Here is a 27,031-nt window from a genome sequence, read left to right on the forward strand (position 1 = left end):
TTTATATACGCTAAAAAAAAAAAACGAAACAAAACAAAAAACCAAGCAAAAATATGTCTTAAAACCAAAACTAAAAAAAAACGTAAAACAAAAGAAACAAAAAAAAATTGTAATTGACGTGATGTGTAATGATATTTTTAAAAGCAAATTTTATGCCACGCCCATGCTAAGCAAAACCACACGATACTCCTCTCCACTATCCTCTGTCATTACCCGTTCCCGTCCGCGTCCGCTCCCCCCGCATAAACCATAAACCAGCCACATGCCATGTTCCACAGACGTCGATCACTTCCCAAATCCACCACACACAACACAACTCGTCTCCCGGGCCCTCCCCACCTGGGAATCCCAGCTGATGAGTTAGGTAGCACACATATCCACTATATCCGTACATATATATGCTTGTGCTACCACTGATCCTGGGGCCCTGCAGAGGTGAAAGATCCACAATAGCATGAGAGGAGAAAAAAGGAAAGAAAAATCATAAAATGAAATCAAACGAAACGAAATATGAATAAATTTGTGGGCATTTTCCAAATATTTGTGAAGCATTCGGAGTAAGAGTTTTTATTTAAGGGATTTTGCGATCTTAATATTTAAGATGAGGGCACAGGGCGCTGCCTTGGCAGCTGCAGTCGCATCTCTTCTGAATGGACACATAATTAGATCATACAAAATATGCATTGGGACTCACACTACGAAAAAGGTTCCAAAGGAAAAAAGATGACGTCGGGGTCACCAAAATGTTGGGCGCTGCCATCTCTGACGGCGGCAACTCTGACTCCACATTTACGAGAAAGATTTCTCCGCTGTTAGATTTTATTTTACGGTTTCATTGTTCGATGTTTTAGTGTAAAAAGTTAGAGAGCGTAGTGGTAAACTACGTGTAGTGTGTAAAACTGCAAACTTTCGACCTTAATACAGACGACGTCGTTAACTTTGATCGGGGGCTGTGGTGTGGGCCACAGAGTTAAGTACTCCTCAGGCCAACGCTTCCTATGCTGCTGGCGGATCCCACCCGTACAACCTGTGCTTTTCTACACAACCGAATGCATTCGGTTCGTTAGACATCAAAATGGTGTACTTTTCGACTCCCATGCATATTTTCTGTATATATGTACTATGTGCATATATACGTGTTCTATAATCCAGAATATACAATTACAGCTGTGATATTACTGTCGCAGTCAAAGCGGGATTATTCACAAGTCAAATTATTGAATATTCTAATTCTGGATTTCATAAATTAACTGGTGTACTCCATTTGCACTTGCATTTTGCCGATCTAATGATCCATCCAGTGGGAATCCAAAGAATGAAGCCCAAACTTTGAAACGTTTGGAGAGATTCATGGGCCATAGCCATCATCAGACGTTTCGGATCTGCTAGAGTACCACAATCTAGTTCTAATGTTCTAATATCATATGATATATTGACAGAGCATTGTACGAGGGCTGCTGTTTAATTTGCTGGCCTATTTAGGCACAATGGTCATTTGCACAAACAAGTTTGATATTATCTGGGATAACCTTACATATAACTTTTTCTTCTACGGTCGCGCTGATGATTTTCGACCATATTTGATGGGGATTCATAAGTCAAGAATGCTTAGATCAGCTTAGTTTAAATTTAATTGAAGAACTTATGAACTGCTAATGTGAAAACCTGGTAAAACGAATTCAATTGTAAACGTCCCTCGTTGCAGGACGAATTCCGCTAAATTCGTCCATCAGTGGTTGTACGAGAAATATTTTGGCAAGATCGTTATGTCACCGTACGGTAAGATTGAGGCATCCTTAGACATTAAAATTACGTCCATCATCCCACACAATTACCAAAACGGTCAAAAAGAGGCTCGTGTCGATTGGTCTAAGAAAATTATCATATATGACGATCGTGACGCTTCAAAAGCTGTATATGACATCTACGAATCATGAATATGTGAATTTAAGCCCGAAAAAAATTAAAGCGAACCAAATGCCACAACAGTTTTCGTAACGAGCCATTTCAAATCAACTTTGGAAGATCAATTTGACGTGGTAAAAAACTGTTTTTTGTCCGGTAGTTCTTGGAGAATTAAGGAAAGGGAACCTCCAAATACGGACTGAACTTTACTACCACATTCCAAAATATCGAATCGAGGCGGCCTCCTATCTATTGGGACCCTTTTGTGTCCAGCTATAAAAAAAAAGTCAACTTTTTTATAGGCTCTGCACACTGAGCCCATCCCGGGGGAATGGTGGGATTTTTTGACAGATGTGAAACTCCGATTCACACTGCCACCATCCACCATCCGTCAAAAACAGCTGATGCCAATAACAAGTTCATTAAATTTGCGCGGAAGATTTATTAATTCTTGGTTATTATAATGGATGATGAAAATATAGCAATTATTTCGGCTGTGGTTGCACAGCAAAATATTTTCTTGCACCAACTAATAATGTTGATTAATGATGATGACGATGATGACTTTAACTTTGACGAAGATGAGATGCTTGACTGGGTAACTGCCATAAAAATACAAAAGCCAGGAAGATTATGGTCGTTTGTGAGTACTTCTACTAACTTCAACCATAGTTTAACGTACAAGGACATATTTTATGGTTTTAGAAGCGGATCGGGACATTTTGGGAGAAAGAGGTACCAGAAAACAACGAGGCGTTTTTCAAAGAGAGTTTCCGAATGGAGAGGCCCTGCTTTGATATTTTAGTGAATCGGCTTGAAGTGCTGCGAAAGAAGGACACCAACTGCCGAGCTGCAATTCCTTTGGAAAAGCGCATCGCCATTGCGCTATACACTTTGGGCTCGTCTTCTGAGTACCGAACAGTTGGCAGGCTTTTCGGTGTAGCTCCAAACAGTGTGTGTAATATCCTGCACGAGTTTTGCAGAGCACTTATCCACGAGTTTTCGAAGGAGTACATGTCGCCCAATTACCTAACTTCCGACAAAATTGATGAGTGCGTAAAGGGATTCGAGGCAATTGGGTTTCCTCAGTGCCTAGGTGCAATTGGTAGGAAATCAATAAGAACTTCAGCAATATGTTTACATATAAATTGGTTTTTAAACTTCCTTTTTATTCTAGATGGATGCCACATCGAAATAAAACCACCAGCAGCTGAGGCAGTAGACCACCATAACTCTAAGGGCTGGTATTCCACAGTCTTGTTTGCCCTAGTGGATTATAGGTATGCAAATGCAAATATCTTGCACAAAAATATGTAGTTAGCAAGTTGGTTTAATGTCCTAAATTATTTAAATCCGATTCTTTTTAGATACAGATTTACATATGTAAATATCGGCTCTGCAGGAAGGTGCAATGACTCGATGATATACCAGAAGTCAAGCCTTGCAAAACATATCGAAGCATCGGCATTACTCCAAGAGAAAGCCAAGGAAATAAGCGGAGTAAACGTCCCTGTAATGCTTATCGGGGACTCGGCATTTAGGTTTTCTAAAAAGCTGATGAAACCTTACCCGTTTTCCCCAGTCGCCTCTTTGGAACAGCGCACGTTTAACTACAACCTTTCCAAAGCTAGGCGAGTGGTGGAAAATGCATTTGGGCATTTAAAAGCCAGATTCCGAATAATCGGAAAAGGTCTTGGTAGCCACCACAAAAATAATAGCGCCATAATAATGAGCTGTTGTATTTTACACAATATATTAAATATGCACAACAGCGCGATTAATGAAAATTGGGAGCTTGCAACAAATGATCAGCGCGAACAGCCCGATACCAGCAACAGTTCTGCTGACTTTAATCAGTCAGCAGAACAGATACGATCTGCAATCGCAAAATATTGTGTAGACCGTAATGAAAATTAAAAACTTATTTATTTTTATTTTTTAAAACTTCTAATAAGTCGTTCTGGAATTTTGTTTGGGTGCTGATCAAGTCCTGCACCATCTTCTCCTGCCTAACGTCGTGCTCCTCCTTCTTTCTGTGGTGGCCCTTTTGTTGCTCGAGACGCTCCTGGCCAGCCACGAAATGTCGGTCTTTTTCTTTTTCTTTGGCGGACGCCCAGACAAGGTGCTGGAGCTACAAGATCCGTCCAGGTCCATCTCAATAATATCCGTCAGATGGTCGTCAGTGTGAATAGCCTATTAGACTGCGAAAGAGGCTGATGAAGTCTCGTTCTGAGTGCCAATAGTGTTGCGAAAATAGCTTAAAACGTTTCAAAATGGGTGTTCATCTTTATACCCATCAATATTTATAAAACCATTAAAATCATTCTCAATCACCATTGTTCTTTTTTTATACGAGGGCTGCTATTTATATTTCGGGAATAGCAATTAAGAACCAAAACTTTTAAATGAAAATGGCTTTATTGTTTTTCAAAATATTCCCCCTGATGATCAATACACTTTTGCATTCTTTAGAAGCACTGCTCATAGCAGTTTTTCAATTCCTTGTGAGACACCTCCAAAACATGGTTTTTGAACTCTTGCTTCTACTGTTTCTTCGGCGCTCGTAAATCGTTGAGCACGCAGTTTTTTTATACCCGATACTCAAAATGAGTATTGGGGTATATTAGATTTGTGGTGAAAGTGTGTGTAACGTCCAGAAGGAATCGTTTCCGACCCCATAAAGTATATATATTCTTGATCAGCATCAATAGCCGAGTCGATTGAGCCCTGTCTGTCCGTCTGTCCGTCCGTCCGTCCGTCCGTATGTCCGTCCCCCTCAGCGCCTAGTGCTCAAAGACTATAAAAGCTAGAGCAACGATGTTTTGGATCCAGACTTCTGTGATATGTCACTGCTACAAAAATATTTCAAAACTTCGGCCCGCCCACTTCCGCCCTCACGAACGACGAAAATCTGTGGCATCCACATTTTTAAAGATACGATAAAAGCAAAAACGCAGAATCGTAGAGGATGACTATATGTTCTAGAATGTAAGATCTCAACCAGATCGTATAATTATTATAGCCAGAATCAAGAAAACAATTTCATTCTTTCTCGCTCTGTCTCTCTCTAACACACAGGTTTCATGGTCGGTTTTGCCAATTGCAAAATATGAGTTCAAGGATCTCAGAACCTATAAGAGCCAGAGCAACCAAATTTGGTATCCACACTCCTGTGATATCGGACCTTGACCGTTTCGTGTCCAAATTTCGCCATACCCCCTTCCGCCCCCGCAAAGGACGAAAATCTGGGGCATCCACAAATCTCAGAGACTATTAAGGCTAGAGTACCCAAATTTAGTATCCGCACTTCTGTTAGATCTCACTATAAAAGGTATATCTCAGAATTTCGCCCCACCCGCTTCCGCCCCCACAAAGGACGAAAATCTGTTGCATCCACAATATTGCACATTCGAGAAAACTAAAAACGCAGAATCATAGATAACCACCATATCTATCAGATAGCTGTATCTGGATCAGATCAGATCATTTTTATAGCCAAAGGGAACAAATCAATTTGCACTGGCTACGCAGCGCCCGACGTCACGCTCAGACTGATTTTCTGTCTCTCTCGCACGCACTCTTTGTCGTGTCGTTTAATATAAGCGGCGTCTGCCGGAGGAGAGCCATACTGACTATGTATCGGGTATAAATGTAGAGCTGCGGTCTCCGCAGCAACTCACAACGTTCCCCCTCGTTTTTGTTTGATGTGAGGGAATAGCAATTGGGTTCCAAGTCAGGACTGAAGGGCTAATGAGTTTGTAGAGATGTGTGAGAGCTCGTATTGTCTTGATGGAGAATGATTCCTGTTCGGCACTTGGCTTTGCGAATTTCTCCGAAGACCTCCGGCAAAAAAATGGTCGTGTACCACTCAGAATTGACAGTCCTACGTTCCTCTAGCGAAACAACGGCCACATGACCCATTCTTCCCAAAAACAGGCGAGCAGGCCTTTTTTAGCGATTGATAAGTTATGGGGTATCCAACGAGAACAAACCTTTTTTAAACTAGGTGTTCATGGAAGATGGAATATATTAAAGTGGAACTAATGTGCAGGAATGCCTCTATCTTACGATATGTCACATGTCGATCTTGTACTATCAGTTCACGCACACCATCGGTGTTTCGTGGCACAACAACTGATTTTGGAAGACCTTCACGGTACTCGGCATCGACTAAACTACGACCACGATTAAACTCTGCAAACCAGCGAAAAACTGTCCTTTTTGATGGTGCTTTCTCGACATACCAAGAACTAAGTTCATCGACACATTCTTGTAATCCACGTCGAAAGTTGTGAAAAATAATCCAACGAAAACCCTTTCAAGAAATTTCCATTGTTTTGCCAAATTCATTTTTTTAACTTATTGTAAACAAAACAAAAACCAATTGTACAAAAAAATGTATGTATGTATTATTTATTTATTAAATTAACAAATTATCTGTTAATAATGGTACTTAGTTACTAAAGGCGGAAAAAGATAAGTTAAAAGTTAGCTAAATTTAAGTGATTATAAATATTGCATGCAATTAGTTTAAGAGACAGTTCAGGGGATAGGGTTTGGCAGAGGGAGTTATAATTATGGCATAAAACCCTAAAAGGTTCATGATCAGCATAATTAGACCTGCGATGGTGCAACGACGGCAGGTCAATAAGATTTAGCCTAGACCGGTAGGGTGGCAAGATTCTACCCGAGTCCCTGTTAAAGTTACGAAGGGCACAAATTAAAAATTGCTTTTGCACGGATTCAATAACAACCTGCTGCTCTTTACACTGAGGGCTCCACACACAAGAACAATACTCCAATATAGCACGTACTAACGAGATGTACAGTTGTTTCGTAACGTACGGGTCGTCAAACTCCTTGGACCAACGCTTGATGAACGCTAAAACACCCTTAGCTTTATTTACAGTTGCAGCTATATGGGTGTTAAAACACATCTTATGATCAAAAAGGACTCCGAGGTCATTTGAACTCGAAATTCGCTCAAGGACATGATTTCCTAGAACATATAGGACAAAATGAGGAGCACGACGGTGATATGTCATAAGTTTGCTTTTGGATAGGTTCAGAAAAAGAAGATTAGTTGAACACCACAATAGTAGTTCACTTAGATCAAGTTGAAGGCGTGTGTGCAAATACCAATCAGAGTAAGAAAGACAGATTTCAACATCATCAGCATACATTAGTGTAGTAGAGTATGTTATAACTTGAGAAAGGTCATTCACTTCACTTCCCTGTGGCACACCTGAAGTAACAGTAAGTATATGCTAAAAAAATGACAAAGTTTATTATGGTGTTGTCAGATTTTATGTATTGACATTAGTATTGCCGATAGCAATAGCAATTGCCAATATAAATAGCAGCCCGCGTAGCTAGGCCAGAAACTTAAATAGCAGCCTACGTAATATAGGCTGAAATAACAATAGTTTGTGTTAATTTACTGAAACAGTCGAGACCCACTTTTCATTTAACTACCCAAAAGATTGGCTACAATGGCCTCCGTGTCCATCAGCGTCATCTTATTCGTTAACTTGGACTTTTTGAAGGCGGGCTCGTCATCCGAGTCTTCACCATCATCTTCATTATCATCGCAGCTGGAACTGGGCTCTGGCTTAGGCTGCGATTGAGGATCTCCATTTTGGTTGTACTGATTGGACTCCTTTTTGTAGACTTTGTCGGGATCGGGAAGCCAGGAAAGGTCCACAGAATTGTCACTGTCACTATTGGCGTCGGCATCCTCCTGATCGTTGACGCCCTCTTCGTCTTCGTCATCGCTCGTTTCTTGGGCAGCCTCCGCCTTCTTGCGCAACTTCTCGCGCTGTAGCTTGTGACGCTTCTTGACCAGCTCACGGAAGCGAAGTTTATCGTACTGATCCTCCTCTGAGAGCAGGGTTTTGGATAGCACCAAGTTTATTCCACCATCGTCGTCCTTGTTCTTATCCTTCTGCTGGCGTTGCTGTCTGGAACTGAGCGCCTTCATCTGACTGCGATCATCGGCCACAGTTTCGCCCTCTTCGTCAAACTTGAGCTTGGAGTTAACCTGCAAATTCTTCTTGAGCGCCTTTTTAGCCAGCGACGCCTTAGTAACGAGCTTTTCGCGCTTGGGCACCACCAGCGGCTCCTCCGGCTCGCCCTCGTCTTTGGTGTGGTCCAACTGTAACTCCAAGGGTCCTCCCTCGACATCGTGATCCCTTCGCTTGACCTTGATAAGGTCATCATCGTCGGTGTCATCATCATCTTCATTACTGCTATCTTCCCCACCAAAGGTTTGCTGTCTGGTTATCTTAGGCAATGCGGTACTGGGGCTCTGACTGGCGCCCGCAGGTCCCTCTGCAGAACTCTGCTGCTGCTGGAGCTGTTTCTGTCGCCAAAGGAACTTCTCCAGGAAGGGGACACGCGGCGTGACCGCCAGGCCCAGCGACTGTGCGTAGGCGTCCAGGTCCAGACTGAACACATTGAACAGACGCTTGTTACGCATGAGGAAGACGGACTTAAGGTATGAGAGGAAGGCACGCTGAGCGGTGGCCCGCAGTTCGGGAAACTGGGCCAAGAATGCCTCGATCTTGACGCGCGGCGAAAAAAGCTTTTTTGGATCGATCTGGACGCAGTGAATGTTGAGGTTGAGCTGCTCCTTCAGCGCTCTGATCATGTAATCTTCTTCGCTGGGAGTCAGGACCAGAAGGCACTCGCCACGGGTTTTGTTGCGGGCGGAGCGACCCGCTCGATGGATGTACTGGGAGACATCTTCGGGACAGTCCAGCTGGACAACCCAGTTGACGGCGGGGAAGTCGAGGCCGCGCGAGGCCACGTCTGTGGAGAACATGACCACGTGGCTCTTGCGCAAGAAGTCTTCGTAGATGGCGATGCGGCGATCCTGGTGCAGGGTGCCATAGAGGGCGAGCAGCGGGCAGCCCGGCCTCAGTTTGCAGAAGATCTCATAGAGATACTTGGCCTGCTTGCAGCTGGACACGAACACGATTATCTTCTGCTTCAAGTGGTTTTTGATGAACGACCAAAGCATGGTGATTTTGTCCTCCAGATTGAGCACCACATAGCTCTGCTGCAGCAGCTCCGGAACTGCCAGAACGGCAGTCGTCTGACTACCCTCCTTTATGGATGTGGATGCCGATGCGGACGAAGAGGTGGAAGCTGCTGACTGGCTACCATATCCCACATAGACGGGATCTTTTAGATTGAGTCTCGCCAAATCCTGAACTGTATTTGTCTGCGTTGCCGAGAAGAGCAGCGTCTGCCGTTCTGGAGGAAAGTTCTCGATTATGGAATTAAGGGTCTTTTGGAAGCCCATGTCCAAGCAGCGATCCGCCTCGTCAAGGACCAGAACCTCCATGGAGCTGGTGTTGAACAACGGATTCTCGTCCATGTGCTGAAGCAGACGGCCGGGCGTGCAGATCAGTATGTTGCACTGGTCCATTCGTGTTCTCTCAAACTTCAGATTCTTGCCCCCTATTATCAGACCGGCAGAAAAGTCGTGATGCTTGCCCACCTTTTTAAGGGTCTCGAAGATCTGGTAGGCCAACTCGCGTGTGGGCGAGATGATTATAGCGCCCACTCCATCCGTACGTGACCATTTGTGGATAAACAGGTGCTCCAAGACCTAAATAGAGGTAATGATATAGAAAAACTAAGTCAAATTTCCCGTATGTCTGAGATCTCCAGCCACTTACGGGTATGAGGAATGCCAAGGTCTTTCCACTGCCGGTGACAGCGGCGCCTAGCACATCCTTACCCAGCAATGCTGGTCCGAGGCTTTCTAGTTGCACTTGCGTTGGATTTACGAATTTGGCCTCGGCCAAGGCCTTTTGAGTCTTTTTGGAGAGTGGAAACTGCGCGAACTTCTTGATGGCCTGTGCATCGATCTCTTTGTATCTCTCCTGGAGCTCACGGATTTCTAAATCGTTGGCCGCCAGTTTTGACTTGTTGTACTCTGGCCTGGGACGCTTCTGCTTGTTACTGGGGCTTGGTTGCCCATTGTTCGGCTTGGGGTGCGGCCTTGGTTTTCCAGACCTCTTGGGTTTGTGTCGTTGCATTCCTTGGAAATTATATATTCTCTTTAATGTTCGCCTATAATCAAAACACACGTTCTGGTTGCACGCGGGAATCAAGTTGCGATGAATTTGTATATATATTAGTGTGAGTGCGGACTATCGATAATAAATACTCAGGTATATTCCGAAAATATACCATTTCAATCTCCAAATATATAATACCATTAAATCTAATCTCACTCAAAAAAATATATATTTTTAATACAAAAGTAGCAAAACAGTTTCTAATACTTTTCACAACTCAGTCTACATGTTATAAAATAAATCAGAAAACTTTATTTTCTTCTGAGTTATATTGGAAAATCACATTTCTATTGTTAGTTTAGACTAAATTTTGCATCGAAAAAAATCTTTCAAATGGCTCATATAGAACAGAACATATAGTCATCCTCTACGATTCTGCGTTTTTACTTTTATCATATCTTTAAAAATGTGGATGCCACAGATTTTCGTCAGCAGTGACATATCACAGAAGTCTGGATCCAAAACATCGTTGCTCTAGCTTTTATAGTCTTTGAGCACTAGGCGCTGAGGGGGACGGACAGACGGACGGACGGACAGACGGACAGACAGACAGACAGACAGGGCTCAATCGACTCGGCTATTGATGCTGATCAAGAATATATATACTTTATGGGGTCGGAAACGATTCCTTCTGGACGTTACACACATTCACTTTCACCACAAATCTAATATACCCCAATACTCATTTTGAGTATCGGGTTTAAAAAATCTGCGTGCTCAACGATTTACGAGCGCCGAAGAAGCAGTAGAAGCAAGAGTTCAAAAACCATGTTTTGGAGGTGTCTCACAAGGAATTGAAAAACTGCTATGAGCAGTGCTTCTAAAGAATGCAAAAGTGTATTGATCATCAGGGGGAATATTTTGAAAAACAATAAAGCCAAAACAGAACAATGGTGATTGAGAATGATTTTAATGGTTTTATAAATATTGATGGGTATAAAGATGAATACCCATTTTGAAACGTTTTAAGCTATTTTCGCAACACTATTGGTACTCAGAAGGAAGTACATATCTCCAAAACGAGACTTCATCAGCCTCTTTCGCAGTCTAATAGGCTATTCACACTGACGACCATCTGACGTATATTATTGAGATGGACCTGGACGGATCTTGTAGCTCCAGCACCTTGTCTGGGCGTCCGCCAAAGAAAAAGAAAAAGACCGACATTTCGTGGCTGGCCAGGAGCGTCTCGAGCAACAAAAGGGCCACCACAGAAAGAAGGAGGAGCACGACGTTAGGCAGGAGAAGATGGTGCAGGACTTGATCAGCACCCAAACAAAATTCCAGAACGACTTATTAGAAGTTTTAAAAAATAAAAATAAATAAGTTTTTAATTTTCATTACGGTCTACACAATATTTTGCGATTGCAGATCGTATCTGTTCTGCTGACTGATTAAAGTCAGCAGAACTGTTGCTGGTATCGGGCTGTTCGCGCTGCTCATTTGTTGCAAGCTCCCAATTTTCATTAATCGCGCTGTTGTGCATATTTAATATATTGTGTAAAATACAACAGCTCATTATTATGGCGCTATTATTTTTGTGGTGGCTACCAAGACCTTTTCCGATTATTCGGAATCTGGCTTTTAAATGCCCAAATGCATTTTCCACCACTCGCCTAGCTTTGGAAAGGTTGTAGTTAAACGTGCGCTGTTCCAAAGAGGCGACTGTGGAAAACGGGTAAGGTTTCATCAGCTTTTTAGAAAACCTAAATGCCGAGTCCCCGATAAGCATTACAGGGACGTTTACTCCGCTTATTTCCTTGGCTTTCTCTTGGAGTAATGCCGATGCTTCGATATGTTTTGCAAGGCTTGACTTCTGGTATATCATCGAGTCATTGCACCTTCCTGCAGAGCCGATATTTACATATGTAAATCTGTATCTAAAAAGAATCGGATTTAAATAATTTAGGACATTAAACCAACTTGCTAACTACATATTTTTGTGCAAGATATTTGCATTTGCATACCTATAATCCACTAGGGCAAACAAGACTGTGGAATACCAGCCCTTAGAGTTATGGTGGTCTACTGCCTCAGCTGCTGGTGGTTTTATTTCGATGTGGCATCCATCTAGAATAAAAAGGAAGTTTAAAAACCAATTTATATGTAAACATATTGCTGAAGTTCTTATTGATTTCCTACCAATTGCACCTAGGCACTGAGGAAACCCAATTGCTTCGAATCCCTTTACGCACTCATCAATTTTGTCGGAAGTTAGGTAATTGGGCGACATGTACTCCTTCGAAAACTCGTGGATAAGTGCTCTGCAAAACTCGTGCAGGATATTACACACACTGTTTGGAGCTACACCGAAAAGCCTGCCAACTGTTCGGTACTCAGAGGACGAGCCCAAAGTGTATAGCGCAATGGCGATGCGCTTTTCCAAAGGAATTGCAGCTCGGCAGTTGGTGTCCTTCTTTCGCAGCACTTCAAGCCGATTCACTAAAATATCAAAGCAGGGCCTCTCCATTCGGAAACTCTCTTTGAAAAACGTCTCGTTGTTTTCTGGTACCTCTTTCTCCCAAAATGTCCCGAACCGCTTCTAAAACCATAAAATATGTCCTTGTACGTTAAACTATGGTTGAAGTTAGTAGAAGTACTCACAAACGACCATAATCTTCCTGGCTTTTGTATTTTTATGGCAGTTACCCAGTCAAGCATCTCATCTTCGTCAAAGTTAAAGTCATCATCGTCATCATCATTAATCAACATTATTAGTTGGTGCAAGAAAATATTTTGCTGTGCAACCACAGCCGAAATAATTGCTATATTTTCATCATCCATTATAATAACCAAGAATTAATAAATCTTCCGCGCAAATTTAATGAACTTGTTATTGGCATCAGCTGTTTTTGACGGATGGTGGATGGTGGATGGTGGATGGTGGCAGTGTGAATCGGAGTTTCACATCTGTCAAAAATTCCAACCATTCCCCCGGGATGGGCTCAGTGTGCAGAGCCTATAATCTCATTTTCGGGTTTTAAAATATACCAAATATATATACAACCACCAGAAATGGTCACCTTGATTTATATTGTACTTAGTATCGATAACCTGACGTAGTAGTGCTCGAAAATGCATAAAGTCTCAGCATCAGCTGTTGCATTAGGGTTGCGTTATTGCGTTTTGGCGAAAGTCCAGTTTTTGTACATAGGATAATTTTGATATAAATAGCAAACTCCTGGCTATAAAAGTTTGCCTATCACAGAGATTTAATTAAGAGGAAAAATTTAATTGATTCATATCATTTAGTACACATACAAATTAAGTAGATTTGACAGCCCTAATTCAATTGATGCAATGGCGTGGCCACCCTGTACAAATTGTTCTCAGTGTTATCGATAAGTTAATCAGGTGGGCCGTTCTTATTGTTGCTGTCCGAAGTTTGTATCTACAACAAGGTCCCGTTGCCCACACAATCTGCTAAATATGTGTTGTGCTGCAACAGTTAAAAGTGTGAAAGGAGCGCGCGGCGTGAAACTGTTGAAAGCAATTGCCATTGCCTGGTTATACTGGTGCTCGCTGTGAAGCTCTGCCTGCCACCACCCTGCACAACAGCAACACAAACAACAACGGCGCTGATAGCTGCAGCTTCAGACACAGCAGCCATAGGCAGAGCGAAAGCTCCAGTTTAAGCTAGTGGCAGCCCCAACTCTAATCAGTTCGACAGCAGCTAGGCCCCCCTGCTCCTGCCTGTCCCAGTACTCAGCCATTCAGCAATGGGCACTATCTCATCGGTGCTGCAGTGGTCGTGCACCAAGTGCAATACGATCAATCCGACTGAATCTCTTAAATGCTACAATTGTGGGACGGTGCGCAAAGTGTTTCCCAGTCCTACCGCAACATTGTCGTCTCACCAGACGGCTACAGTAAAAACTGCACCGCGACAGCCCAGCACTTGGATACATCGACAGCGAGAGCCCCCACATCCGGCAGAAGCACTGCCAGCTGATGGAGACTCGCTTGATAGGATCAAAACGGTAACCAGGTAAGAAAGAAAGCAGCCAGCACGCAGTAGGCAAAAAGCAGTGGAGGTCAAAAAATCATCACACAAAAACAAACAGCCCGTCCATGTGTGTATTTGTGCGTGTCGCGTGAGTTTGTTTGCATGTGTGTGTGTATGTGTGTGTGTGTGTGCCTGTATACATAGAGAAGGAGGAGCAGCAGCAGCAGCAACAGCAACAAAAAAAGGAGGAACAGAGAAGAAATTGGGGAAAATCGATTTGGATCAAGAAACATTGTTTACAATTTTATTGATTTGGTTTTTAATTGAATATTACTCTTCGTTCCATCGCCACCCTCCTTTTCCATCGCCCACAATCGGCCGCCGAGGCGTCTGCGCCTCTGTTTTCAGCCGTAGCGCAAAACAAACAACAAAATTTCGCTGAAAAAAAGCGTTTAGTGATTGGGAAGGCGAGCAGAGAAGGGAACAGAACACCAGTGAAAGGGGTGGTCGAAAGTTGGATTTCCATGCGGTCAATGAAATAACCTTTGACTCCGGGCCCCTAACCCACACCTTTTCCTTTCCCCTCCTTGTGTTTCCAGAAACGAATACAACAAGAATGTCTACAAGTCGCTGCTGCGCGGCTGCCTGAAGCGACCGCAGCGGAACAGCCAGAACCTGCCCGCCAACTGCGTCGACTGCGAGGACACGCGAAAGTACATCAAGAGCTCCATTGAGCTATATCGGCACTTCTCGAACCCGGCGCTGAACCGACGCTGGATCTGCCACGCCTGTGAGACGGACAACAACTCAGTAACCTGGCACTGTTTGATCTGCGACACGGTCAGCTATCTGGCGCCCATTTACAAGGACGCGATTGCCGGCGACGGTCCTCGGGGCCAAGAGCTAGCTGACAATCTAGGCAGCGGCAGCAAGGGGGAGCTGCTAACGGACAGATCGGACCAGAATAATCATTATAGCCATCACCAGCTGCATCAGCATCAGTACCAGCACCAGCAGGAGGAGCACCAACAGCAACAACATTCCCAAAAACGACAGCTTAAGGGCAGCGGTCGAAGTGGCAGATTCTCCCTTTTTCGGCGTACCCAGAGCCTGAGCACGGCCATCGACAAGAGCTCCTCGGGCCGCAGCTGCCACATATGCTATGTGAACAACCAGAGCAAGGACATCTTCAATCTTCCCCAGTCCAAGCCACTGCTAACAGGTGAGTTCTACCCATCGCAGCGCACCTTGAAGGCCCCTCTAGTCAAAATCCTAATCTCATGGCGTCTCCCATCCCTTTGCCAGGTATTCCTCCTGTGGCCACCTGCAGCAATTCGCGCTTCGCCATTGCCAACGATACCTTCTGTCGTCGTAAGCAGAACAATAACAACAAGAACCAAAATAAAGTGGTGCGCGAGAGTTGCGCCAAAAAGAAATACAACTTTACCATCACGACGCTCTCGCGATCCTCGGCCAAGGAGGAGGCCAAGTCTATATCGAAGCCGCTACGACAGCAACAGCAGCCGAAGCAGCAGCAAGCGAATGCCCAGCGGGAGCCAGCAGTGAGTATGAATCCATCACAGTTCACCATACCGAGGAACGGAGTCTTCATAGCCGTCAATGAGTGGTCAGAGCCGACGGCCAGTACTGCTGCCAGTGGAAAGCGCAGCCAAGCCCTGCCCTGTGATATGGCCCACAATCATCAGCCCCAGCAGCAGCACCACAACAACAACAACAACAATAACAACAACAGCAACAGCAACAAGAACAACAACAATTGTGGAAAGATGCACCAGCAGCAGCAGCAGCTGTATGAGAACGATTGCGTGGCCTTGGTCCAACAGCAGCTGAGGGCGACCGCTGCCCAGGCAGCCCAGGCAGCAGCAACCGCCGTGGCTGTGCCCCTGCCTCTGCTTATGCCTGTGGCTTCCTCCCCTGTGGCTGCAGGGGAGCCGTCAATGCCCATATATGCTCAGGTGAACAAGCAGCACAAGCTCAAGAAGAAACACCATCAGCAACAGCAACAGCAACAGCAGCAGCAGCAGCAGGAAGTACAGGCCAACAACAATGAAAGCGTCAACGTTGAGGCGTCAGCTTTGACAACGGACAACAGTAGTAGCGAAGCTATGACAGGATTCGGCCTGGGAGCCAGCACCGATGGCAGCGGGGAGGCAAGCGAGTCAGAGTCGAGCAGTACACAGCCAGAGCTGCACGTCGAAGAGCATTCCATCTATGCCAAGGTTTGGAAGGGACCACGCAAGGCCACTGAATCCAAAATGTAAATTTCCAAGCCGCTAGAGCAACACCAACACCAAACACTCAATACCCAACAATCTCTCACCTGCCGCTCCAAAGCAGAACCGTGCAGAACAGTGCAGAACACACTGTTCCTGTTCCCTTATCAATTATTTAGGTTCTGCTGATTATGTTTTGTTTTGCTTGGACGCTTAGTCACGCCCGGGCCATGTGTCTGTGTGTGTGTGTTCCACACAGTGAAAGCTCTACCGGCGGAGTTCCCCCTGGAACGGAAAAATGTATATTTGCAACCAATCTTGGGGTGTCCGCTTACGAGGGCTCTCACTGTAGATGGTATTATCTTTTCGTTTGGTTTGTCGCTTTTTTGCTTGCTGCGGTTTCAGTTGCGTTTTCGTTTCCATTTCAGTTGCAGATTCAGTTTCAGTTTGTTGTTAATTAGCCGAATTAATTAGCCGCTTCATTTGCGAACCCATTTTTATTTCAATTATTGTAATTATTATTATTATTATTATATACGGACGGATCTATTGGAGTTACTTGTGTTGGAGTTAATATTTGATCGCTTGCTCTGTGTTTACAGCACTCATGATCCAGGCAGTAGTCGTCTTATTGTTGCCACAGCCTCAGCGATAGCAACAGGGGCGCCATCGGGTGCAGCAGCAGGATCAGCGATAGCAGCACCTGTGGCCCAACGCAGCGAAAACAAACCGCTGGTGGGGCACAGCAGCCGCAGCAAGATGTGGACATGCATCAAATGTTCCTATGCCTACAATCGTCTCTGGCTGCAGACCTGCGAGATGTGCGAGGCCAAGCCGGAGCAGCAGGCCCAACAGCAGCCGCAGCAGCAGGCAGGTCGGTACATCTGTCAAGGGAATCCACATGAACATGCGCTTATGCAGGCTTATGCTTTGCTCGAATTGAATTTCAGAGACGCCAACGAACCGAGACGAACCGTGGACGTGCAAGAAGTGCACCCTGGTCAACTACTCCTCGGCCATGGCCTGCATTGTGTGCGGCGGATCCAAGCTGAAGAGCATCTCCTCCATCGAGGACATGACGCTGCGCAAGGGCGAGTTCTGGACGTGCAGCCACTGCACTCTCAAGAACTCGCTGCACTATGGTCTGTGCAGTGCCTGCAAGTCCATTCGGCTGCTCCCCGTCGAAACGGTGCGCGAGCGTCCCGATGGGCAGTCGTACGAGGACCAAGACGCTGCCGCCGCTGGCCACCTCCCGCCAGGCACCGCCAACGAGGCCAAGATTCCAACGGGGATCGCCATGCCTATGCCCATGCCCTTGTCCTTGCCTATGACTGTGCCCATGCCCATGCCCATGCTGCAGTTGCCAGCAGCGGTCGTGCATCGTGGGTCACGCAGTCCCTCGCCCAGGGCGATAGGGATGTCGCCCATTGTACAGCAGCAGCAGCAACAGCAGCAACCGCAACAGGTGCAGTCAGTAAGGAGCTCCTCGGGGGCCATTCCCAAAAGGCACAGCACCGGGGGCTCCATCGTCCCTCGCAACATTTCCATAGCCGGACTGGCAGCTGGCACTTCAGCCTACAACATACAGCAGGGATCATCAGCAGGGTCTGGCTCCAAGAAGTGGCAATGTCCGGCATGCACCTACGAGAACTGCGCCGCCTCCGTAGTTTGCGACATATGCTCGAGTCCGCGGGGGCTAGTAAACGCTGTTATCGGGGATGCCCTGGCCAGGAAGTCCATACGGGTGGCCCTAACAGACATCCGGCAAGAGAGCAAGCTGATGGAGAACCTGCGCCAGCTGGAGGAGACCGAGGCACTGACCAAGTGGCAGAATATCATCCAGTACTGCCGCGACAACAACGAGCTCTTCGTCGACGACTCCTTTCCGCCGGCGCCGAAAAGCCTCTACTACAACCCGGCAAGCAGTGCAACCGAGGGCAATCCGGTGGTGCAGTGGCGCCGTCCGCACGAGATTAACTGCGACGGCGGCGCATATCCGCCGTGGGCCGTTTTCCGCACTCCCCTGCCATCGGACATCTGCCAGGGTGTGCTGGGCAATTGCTGGCTGCTAAGCGCCCTGGCCGTGCTAGCTGAGCGCGAGGACCTCGTCAAGGAGGTGTTGGTCACCAAGGAGATTTGCCCCCAGGGAGCCTACCAGGTGCGGCTCTGCAAAGACGGCAAGTGGACGACCGTGCTCGTCGACGATCTGCTGCCCTGCGATAAGCGCGGCCATCTGGTTTATTCGCAGGCTAAGCGGAAGCAGCTCTGGGTGCCGCTGATTGAGAAGGCAGTGGCCAAGATCCATGGCTGCTACGAGGCGCTCGTCTCAGGTCGCGCCATCGAAGGCCTGGCCACTCTGACGGGCGCCCCCTGTGAGAGTATACCGCTGCAGGCGAGCTCCCTGCCCATGCCCAGCGAAGACGAGCTAGACAAGGATCTGATCTGGGCGCAGCTGCTTAGCTCGCGCTGTGTGCGCTTCCTCATGGGTGCAAGCTGCGGCGGTGGAAACATGAAGGTCGACGAGGAGGAGTACCAGCATAAGGGCCTGCGGCCCCGGCACGCCTACTCGGTGCTGGACGTGAAGGATATCCAGGGGCACAGGCTGCTAAAGCTGCGCAACCCGTGGGGCCACTATTCGTGGCGCGGCGATTGGTCGGATGACTCTTCGCTGTGGACTGACGACCTGAGGGATGCCCTGATGCCGCACGGCGCCTCCGAGGGTGTCTTCTGGATCTCCTTCGAGGACGTGCTCAACTACTTTGACTGCATCGACATCTGTAAGGTACGGTCCGGCTGGAACGAGGTGCGTCTGCAGGGCACCCTCCAGCCATTGTGCTCCATCTCCTGTGTCCTGCTCACCGTGCTGGAACCCACCGAGGCGGAGTTCACGCTCTTCCAGGAGGGCCAGCGAAACTCCGAGAAGTCGCAGCGCTCCCAGTTGGATCTCTGTGTTGTGATATTCCGCACCCGCTCGCCGGCGGCCCCCGAGATCGGCCGTCTCGTGGAGCACAGCAAGCGTCAGGTGAGTGTTCGTGACCCAGACAAGTCAACCACCTCTGCCCCGGATTGATTTGGGAATCTCTTTGCAGGTGCGCGGCTTTGTGGGCTGCCACAAGATGCTAGAGCGGGACATTTATCTGCTGGTTTGCCTGGCCTTCAACCACTGGCACACTGGTATTGAGGATCCGCACCAGTATCCGCAGTGCATCCTAGCCATCCACAGCTCAAAGCGCCTGCTTGTGGAGCAGATCATCCCTTCGCCGCACCTCCTAGCCGATGCCATCATCAGTCTGACCTTAACCAAAGGTCAGAGGCACGAGGGACGAGAGGGTATGACCGCCTACTACCTCACCAAGGCAAGTCTTCCTTTACCATTCCATTTCGCACTCCAAATTAACAATGAAAGACTCATATGGTTTTGTATTTGTGGTCCTCCGCAGGGCTGGGCGGGTCTGGTTGTGATGGTAGAGAACCGACACGAGAATAAGTGGATTCATGTCAAGTGCGACTGCCAGGAGAGCTACAATGTGGTGTCCACCCGAGGCGAGCTCAAAACTGTGGACTCCGTGCCGCCGCTTCAAAGGTAGGTTAGACGTTCAGCGTCGATCAGATTCCCCACTAATTTCTCAACATTACGTACCCGTACCAGGCAAGTGATTATTGTGCTTACCCAGCTGGAAGGAAGCGGCGGCTTCAGCATCGCCCATCGGCTCACACACCGGCTGGCCAACTCTCGGGGCCTCCACGACTGGGGACCGCCAGGAGCTACACACTGCCCCCCCATTGAAAACGTACACGGGCTGCATGCCCCGCGCCTGATCACCTAATCTGAGACTCCATTGATTAAGGACCGCACAAATGCGTATGAAATGCATGGATGCATGAACGGATGAACGGATGCCTGAGCACTGGTTAAAGATAACGATTAATGATTCCTTTTGATGTTCTCTCGATGTGTACTTATGTATGTCTTGATTTCCATTCGCCTCCGCTCATTTATACCGTACTCTAGTCTATGTTTTGTAAACGTTTTACGTACCATGCATACAACAAAAACCAAAACCCAAAGGAAAGAAATATATATATGTATAGATGGGTATAGACGTATACCATCTGATCAAACTTCAAACGAACTGGTTAAAAAACCAACATTTTGATGTGCGTATGTATGTTGGAGTTGAACTAAACAACTCAACTCTTTAAAATCGGCTCTAAAATAGACTTCTAAAGGCCTCGTACGGCGATGGGAGGCCCTTATTACCTTAGCGAAGCTTAGTTTTTGGCCAAAACTCAGTCACAATCTGCCTGCAAAACGTCTCAAAACGGCCAAGCATTGGCTGGAACAAATTCATGGTGAATCAACTTTTTCAATGGTTGGTCGTCAGCCATCGGGTGTTTCCGGGAGATCAACGAATGACGGGTCGGCTTGCCATAACTCGTTCTGGGATACATGTGCTCTCCTGACCCGAGGCGGCTTTGCTCCATACCCTAGGATACAGGGAGATCGCGAACTTACCGTCACCCGTCGTAGCTGTATACGACGGTGAAAGTGCGACTATACTCTCCCCGTGAAGGCGGCTGGTAACAGGTCCAGATTGTGGCTAATGGTAGTGGGGCGGAGAGAAGAAAACTCTCAGTGTTGCCTAGGCATGCAAGGTCGAGGGGGTGCTCAGTCGCTAATATGCATAATCCGGATACATGCCATCCTCCAGCTTAAACTAGGCTTCGCGGGGCAAGAGGGAAGTTTCCCCTTCTCGTGGATCCAATTATGCCAAATTCGAATACATCTAAACATACCTCAAAGGAGTTCGGTACTCCTCATAAAGTGCCGGAGGAAAATGATAATCCCTCTATCTCTGCATCTGGGAAGCCAGATGGCCCACGCTTGGGGGTTACCAAGCCAAGCGACATCGCGCTGGCAAGCGTTCAGGGACGATCCAATAAAAGGGACGATAAAAACGATCCAGCATATCGTTTACACAAGTGATCCAGCTAAGGCAATGTACCAAGACAATCCTGATAAACTACCAGACAGCCAAAGCTGGTAAGGGCGCGGCTAAGGCCCCAAGCAAGCGTCAAGAAGTTTAGCAGGTCACGAAAACGCAGCTCAGCCACTGCTCGCTTGACGAGGTAGCGAGGGTCAAGACCCTTATTGGTGTCCTAGACAGGGGCTCTAGTGTCAGACGGATTCCTCGATAAAAATGGCACCAGGTGGAAAACTAGCTGCTGTATCGCTTCCTCCAGAAGCTAGAGGAGAGCGGAGGATAACCGCCCAATTGTGATGACGCCGCGTGGCAACAGGGTAGAGTAAAAGCCATTGCCTGCCAAGATCCTCGCTCGGCGGCGCTCTGCACGTAGGCGGTGGCGAAACTAAAAGATGTCTGCCCAGGAGCCAAACTGGAGGTCCCCCACACCTTCCTACAGCCGATTGGACGTGGCTAAGACGGACGAGATAAATGGACAGGGCCTGGTGCCTCATCCTCGTCTTAAACGAAGAGTCAATAGAACTCCTCGGAATAACGGAAGGAGTTATAAACTACGGCTACAAAAAAGAGGTATCCAGGCAAAAAAATGGTGCAGGTGAACCTCAGGAATGTTTTTGACACTCCTGCATATAAACTTCCCCATTGCTCTCCTGCTTCACCTAGCCAAGAGTAGTCCACATTCAGGAGCCCTGGATTCTCGGAAACAGGTCATGAGAGCTCACTGAGGATCTGCTCTATCTCCAAACGCGCCCCTTTGCGAGCTCATCACAGGTCCAAGTGAGCTGACGTAAGGCTCGCCTCTGGGATTTTGGCTTTTAATTTGTCACAAATGGAACTTTTTTAGACTGAGATCTTTGAAGAAAATGTTTGTTTTTCAGAACTAGGGCGGAGAAAATAAAGTTTCAGATGATGTCGTCTACGAACGAGAAGTGGGTAGGTTTGAAGTTACGTCGCAGCCTACGATGTGGGTATTCAGAAGAAGATCTAACGACACTGCTCGACGTAGCCCAGCACTGACCAGCTTTCTTCAGGTAAAGCTTAGCCGTTGAAAGAACCTTGCTCAAACGACAAGGCTCTGAGTTTGTTTTTCCTATGTTCAATATTGAATGTTGACAGACTGACCTTAAGCTCAAGAAAGATCTGTTCAGCATTGGCTTTGACCTTGTTAAAGAGCCGCCACGATGTTTTTCGGAGTTCCCCTAGTCTCGGAGTCCACCATTCAGTTTTCTTCCGACCTCTAGTTGCTAGTTGCCAGGACGGCAAGCTTTATTGAGTGCCTCATTGCAGGCGTCAGTAGATAATTGTAAAATACGGTATTGCCAAACGAAGCACATAAATTTTTGTAAATATACTTCATGGGCGGCTCATCAACCGTGTAGACCACGAATGACCCACCCCAATCGTGTGGATACACGCTGCGGCTACAATAACTTGAATTCCCCAAAATCCAGGCGCATTGTCGTCGAGCTGGATGACCTATTAAATAAGGCTGGGTGTTTCCCAAGCCCTCGGGTCGTACCATATACCAACAATCTGAAAAAAAAATATATCGTAAACAAAAAAAAAAAACACTTCAAAACAAATGGAATCAAATAACTTTACATTCTTCCTCCAACACAGACGCAAACCAAGCTGAGGTTTCAATTACCTCCGACGTACCCACCATACCTGAGATCCGGAGCAGTAGCTTCTGAATTACCCTGCCATGGGAAGGCCTTTCCCCCCGTCTTTTCAAAACATTTAGCAGCTAATATTCTTTCCAAACGCGGTCCATTTCCTTTTAGATTGGCATTCGCAATGTCAATCAAATACATCCCAATGTCAGTTTGGGACTTAGATTAGGAAATTTAAGGTTTTCGCATGATTCCGTTTGCGCAAACCACCGAGCTTATTTATGTATGTTGGACTGACAACAAATAATGTACACTCCATTGATCTTCGAAATTAATATTGATATTTTAAATGGCAGAACAACGTCTACCGGGCTAACTAGTCGAACTGATAACAGCTACAAAGCGTAGCGACAGATAACCTGCATACTGTCTTACAGTCTAGATTGGACTAAACTAATGCCGCACCCATATTGCTGCCAGGGCAATGTATCTTTTTATTGTTATTTGATCGCTGCTGGAGCGAGTTGAATGGCCCCCAGTATATTCATCTGCAGTTATCAGATACATCAGTTTTTTTTTTATGTTTTAAGAATTTTTAACGTCGACTGGCGGACCCAAAGTGATGTATTTTTTTACCGGAAAATAGATACTGACCTGATCAGATTTCCGTGCAAACTAACCCAAACTTTTTTAATAAAGTTAACTTGAAATCATAAGTAATACATGCGTTTCGGTTTGATGAAGCCAAAATTATAAAAGAGTTTAGAATTTGATAACATAAACGTCATCATGGTTGAATATAGTGTCGGAAATTCGAAAAAAAAAATTTACAGTCGTTAATATTTTCCGCCATTTACCTCAAGTCGTTGTTTAATAGAGGGGACTTAAGTGGGCTAATTCGGTTTTTCATCATACGAGACGCTATATTGTTGTTGAGGAACCAAAATTGAGGCAATAACAATCAAAGTCAAGTATTCCAAATAAGCCAGTCAAGTAGAAAATCATTAATTGGATAAAATTATGTGGGCAGGGCTGAGGGTTCTATCTGCTAATAATATTTCACTGAATATGTATAATAGAACTTGAATTCGTCAGTATATTTACGGTATATTTGTAAAATGAGACGGTATATTTTGGTATATTTCTGAGGGTCGGATAAATTCGATAAAAAAATTCGATAAATTCGCGGTCACACTGCTCTATTTTGTTCATTGCATTGTGTTCGTTCGTTTCGTGTTTTTTTTTAAAATGGCTGATACAAAGGGCGTGAGTAGCTCGATAATTTTATATACAATTTTGATTAGCATGTCTAGTGATCGTTTAAAAAAGAAATTTACTCAAAGCAGTTCGATGCAGATGCAGCATATGTCTGTAGTCCAAATGCTAAGTGCATTTTTGTTTGCCGTGAGCTCGCCGATGCCTCCTTCGTTCGTTCGCCTTGCGTCCGCTCATTGTGCAGTCAAGTGATTCACAACACATGCCGGCGTCGGTGGTGGCGTCGCTATCGGCATTCTTCCTTTGTTTGCGATTGCAGATCTCTCCGAGTGTCCCGCCTCTGACCCACATTCAGAGAGCAATGGCAATGGCAGTCAGTAACGATAGCATTTTTCTGATATTTTGGGTGTCAGTCATGTACATATGTACATACATATACATATATGTACAAAAATATGTGGCTTGTGGCAAGAGAAATTTTAGTTTCTTTATTGTGCGTGACAAGCATTTCAAACAGTCGCGACGCCATCGCTTTCTATGCGAAATAAAAACAATACTCGATAATAATAACGGCTTACATATCTCTTTTTGTTATGGTATGTTGCAGTTTTCCAGCATTGAGACGCCCGGCTATGTGGGGTTCGCAAATCTGCCCAACCAAGTGCATCGGAAGTCCGTGAAAAAGGGCTTCGAGTTCACCCTGATGGTGGTTGGCGAGTCCGGACTTGGCAAGTCCACACTGGTCAACAGTTTATTTCTCACGGACCTATACCCGGAACGCATCATACCCGATGCCATAGGTAGGCGCACGCCCCTCCCTGTCTCTTTTTGTGTTTCCTTGTGTTGGACGTTGATGACTCGCATCTTCTTGCAGAAAAACAAAAGCAAACAGTCAAGTTGGAGGCCTCGACAGTGGAGATTGAGGAGCGTGGGGTCAAACTGCGCCTTACCGTAGTCGACACACCCGGATTTGGTGACGCCATCGACAATTCTAACAGCTTCAGTGCCATACTCGAGTATATCGATGAGCAGTACGAGCGCTTCCTGCGCGACGAAAGCGGTCTTAATCGTCGCAACATTGTGGACAATCGCATACACTGCTGCTTCTACTTTATTTCGCCCTTTGGGCATGGGTAAGTTCACTTTCACTGCAATGTGTCGTTCGTTGTCCCTTCGACGGTTCTTAACGCTGAGTTTTGATTGGATTGTATAGCCTGAAGCCATTGGATGTGGAATTCATGAAGAAACTCCACTCCAAGGTGAACATTGTGCCCGTTATTGCCAAAGCTGACTGCCTCACCAAAAAAGAGATCTTGCGCCTTAAGTGCCGCATTATGCAAGAAATCGAGAGCCATGGCATTAAAATTTATCCACTGCCAGACTGTGATTCCGACGAGGACGAAGACTACAAGGAACAAGTGAAGCAACTGAAGGAAGCTGTGCCTTTTGCCGTCTGCGGCGCCAATACATTACTTGAGGTCAAGGGTAAAAAGGTTCGCGGCCGCCTCTATCCCTGGGGCGTGGTCGAGGTAGAGAATCCCGATCACTGTGATTTCATAAAGCTGCGCACAATGCTAATGTGAGTAGTTCCCGCTGTCCCTCGCTCTATTTCACACGCTTGTTAACTTTTATGTTTGTTTTCCGTTCCAGAACCCACATGCAGGACCTGCAGGAGGTAACGCAAGAGGTGCACTACGAAAACTATCGATCTGATCGCCTGGCCAAAGGCATCAAGGGTAAGGAGAACGGCATAAAGCAGGAACGTGAGAACAACGTGAACGCTCAGACTGTAGCAAACAGTGCGCTCTCAGAGAAGGACCGCATACTGCAGGAGAAGGAGGCCGAGCTTGCACGTATGACGGAGATGCTGGCCCAGATGCAAGCACGCATGCAAGCCCAGCATTGAAGCGTATCCAATCAATTGATACATACACCTACATATATATATACATATATATATATATATATAAAAATCAAGAAGCGAAAAGCACTAAATTGTGCAATCGATAGTTATACACAAAAAACATACATATACATATATATATATATATTTTGTACGCAGATTTTTAAGTTGCGGTCGCGCTTGACTATAATCTCACTGTAAAACGAAGGGCGCTAAAGTATTTTGTATTAATTTTGCATTCACCATATTTATATCATGTGTATATGTACATGCATATGAATATCAATATATAGAACATAGATATACACGAAAACACACAGCCGCACATCTACTACGTGTGGCGAAACATCTGCAATGCAATTGCTCCCAAAATGCTCATCAAATCGACAAAAACAAACGCGAACACATTTCATATCACACTCCTAAAATCGAACATGAATAACAACTGTATTCCTACTATGTATTTAGACATGACATGTCGATATTAACCATGGATTATTGCACTCTGTATTTGCATTTAGGTTAAGTATACACCCATCGCCTGATTCATCCGATCTAATGTATGTTAGTCCATTTTTTGTCTGTTTATCGTCTTTATAGTCTCCAACACACAGCAGTAGCTGGCGCTGGCTGGACGCTGGCTCCCTCCGACAACCAGCCAGCTTCCAGCTCCGCTGCTGGCTCTGCTCTTCCGTATTAAGCGTTTCCTTTAGGTTATAGTTCTGCACGTCGTACTGTCGTCCTTTGATTTGCCCTCGAACTATGGGCCCAGTCCCCTGCCCCCTGCATCCTATGCACAATCTTTGACTGCTCAAACTTGATCTTTGAAGTACTTGAAGCTCTTTAAAGTGATCCCTTCCTAGGTGGCATGGCCCGCCCATAGATCCGGGCAAGTTAAAGGACGAGTCAAGGGCCATGTGCACTCGAAAGTAAAAACAAAAAACCAAAATGTGAAATCTCTTTTTTATTATGTATATGAAATATTTTATCCCAACTTAATTCGCTATGACTTTATATTCTACAAGGTGCGTTCCTCACTAAACGGAACATTTAAAAAAAATAAAAGCAGCAAAAGTGTATTTTATTGCAGATAATTTATAATCCATTGATTTGTGTTCAATGGGGTCTTCTAGGGGATTT

General features: G+C 45.9%; 5 protein-coding genes and 1 long non-coding RNA gene across 17 annotated transcripts; 3 read left to right on the forward strand and 3 right to left on the reverse strand.

The window, feature by feature from the left end:
* Positions 1–1,201: 1,201 nt before the first annotated feature.
* On the forward strand, positions 1,202–4,073 carry LOC26534308 (protein ALP1-like). Of its 3 annotated transcripts, none has more exons than XM_033382832.1 (4): positions 1,202–2,548; positions 2,611–3,010; positions 3,083–3,185; positions 3,279–4,073. In XM_033382832.1, the coding sequence occupies exons 1-4, from the start codon at positions 2,369–2,371 to the stop codon at positions 3,820–3,822; spliced, it is 1,227 nt and encodes a 408-aa protein (XP_033238723.1). In that variant the 5' UTR covers positions 1,202–2,368; the 3' UTR covers positions 3,823–4,073. The 3 variants fall into 3 exon arrangements, with proteins under 3 accessions (XP_033238723.1, XP_015040982.2, XP_033238722.1); XM_015185496.2 differs by having other exon boundaries at positions 1,205–2,548; positions 3,273–4,073; XM_033382831.1 differs by having other exon boundaries at positions 1,205–2,548; positions 2,614–3,010; positions 3,273–4,073.
* Positions 4,074–7,168: 3,095 nt separating this feature from the next.
* LOC4815957 (probable ATP-dependent RNA helicase DDX10) lies at positions 7,169–10,065 on the reverse strand. The gene is made up of 2 exons (XM_001355265.4): positions 9,591–10,065; positions 7,169–9,520 (listed from the first exon to the last, which is right to left on the reverse strand). The coding sequence occupies exons 1-2, from the start codon at positions 9,951–9,953 to the stop codon at positions 7,373–7,375; spliced, it is 2,511 nt and encodes an 836-aa protein (XP_001355301.2). The 5' UTR covers positions 9,954–10,065; the 3' UTR covers positions 7,169–7,372.
* Positions 10,066–10,886: 821 nt separating this feature from the next.
* On the reverse strand, positions 10,887–13,079 carry LOC117184495 (protein ALP1-like). 3 transcript variants are annotated; one of them, XM_033382375.1, is made up of 5 exons: positions 12,600–13,078; positions 12,138–12,537; positions 11,963–12,065; positions 11,405–11,875; positions 10,887–11,373 (listed from the first exon to the last, which is right to left on the reverse strand). In XM_033382375.1, exons 1-5 carry the CDS (start codon positions 12,777–12,779, stop codon positions 11,343–11,345), a joined length of 1,185 nt encoding a protein of 394 aa, XP_033238266.1. In that variant the 5' UTR covers positions 12,780–13,078; the 3' UTR covers positions 10,887–11,342. The 3 variants fall into 3 exon arrangements, with proteins under 3 accessions (XP_033238266.1, XP_033238265.1, XP_033238264.1); XM_033382374.1 differs by having other exon boundaries at positions 10,887–11,869; positions 12,600–13,079; XM_033382373.1 differs by having other exon boundaries at positions 10,887–11,875.
* Positions 13,080–13,301: 222 nt separating this feature from the next.
* Positions 13,302–20,304, forward strand: sol (small optic lobes). Of its 5 annotated transcripts, none has more exons than XM_015185494.2 (8): positions 13,302–13,983; positions 14,541–15,163; positions 15,247–16,219; positions 16,778–17,049; positions 17,126–19,197; positions 19,265–19,531; positions 19,616–19,758; positions 19,825–20,304. In XM_015185494.2, the coding sequence occupies exons 1-8, from the start codon at positions 13,715–13,717 to the stop codon at positions 20,000–20,002; spliced, it is 4,797 nt and encodes a 1,598-aa protein (XP_015040980.2). In that variant the 5' UTR covers positions 13,302–13,714; the 3' UTR covers positions 20,003–20,304. The 5 variants fall into 5 exon arrangements, with proteins under 5 accessions (XP_015040980.2, XP_015040981.1, XP_033238263.1 ...); XM_033382372.1 differs by lacking the exon at positions 13,302–13,983 and adding an exon at positions 14,052–14,089; XM_015185495.2 differs by lacking the exons at positions 14,541–15,163; positions 15,247–16,219 and having other exon boundaries at positions 13,304–13,983.
* Positions 20,305–22,054: 1,750 nt separating this feature from the next.
* On the forward strand, positions 22,055–26,970 carry Septin1 (Septin 1). 4 transcript variants are annotated; one of them, XM_015185488.2, is made up of 5 exons: positions 22,055–22,093; positions 24,596–24,788; positions 24,863–25,121; positions 25,202–25,567; positions 25,639–26,970. In XM_015185488.2, the coding sequence occupies exons 1-5, from the start codon at positions 22,067–22,069 to the stop codon at positions 25,892–25,894; spliced, it is 1,101 nt and encodes a 366-aa protein (XP_015040974.1). In that variant the 5' UTR covers positions 22,055–22,066; the 3' UTR covers positions 25,895–26,970. The 4 variants fall into 4 exon arrangements, with proteins under 4 accessions (XP_015040974.1, XP_033238731.1, XP_001355300.2 ...); XM_033382840.1 differs by lacking the exon at positions 22,055–22,093 and adding an exon at positions 22,095–22,191; XM_001355264.4 differs by lacking the exon at positions 22,055–22,093 and adding an exon at positions 23,942–24,039.
* Positions 22,397–23,411, reverse strand: LOC26534040 (uncharacterized). The gene is made up of 2 exons (XR_001452489.2): positions 22,763–23,411; positions 22,397–22,693 (listed from the first exon to the last, which is right to left on the reverse strand). It is a non-coding gene; the product is annotated as an uncharacterized lncRNA (long non-coding RNA).
* Positions 26,971–27,031: the final 61 nt, after the last annotated feature.

This window comes from Drosophila pseudoobscura, chromosome X (genome assembly GCF_009870125.1).
Source record: "Drosophila pseudoobscura strain MV-25-SWS-2005 chromosome X, UCI_Dpse_MV25, whole genome shotgun sequence".
In the NCBI taxonomy this organism is placed as follows: Eukaryota; Metazoa; Arthropoda; class Insecta; order Diptera; family Drosophilidae; genus Drosophila; species Drosophila pseudoobscura.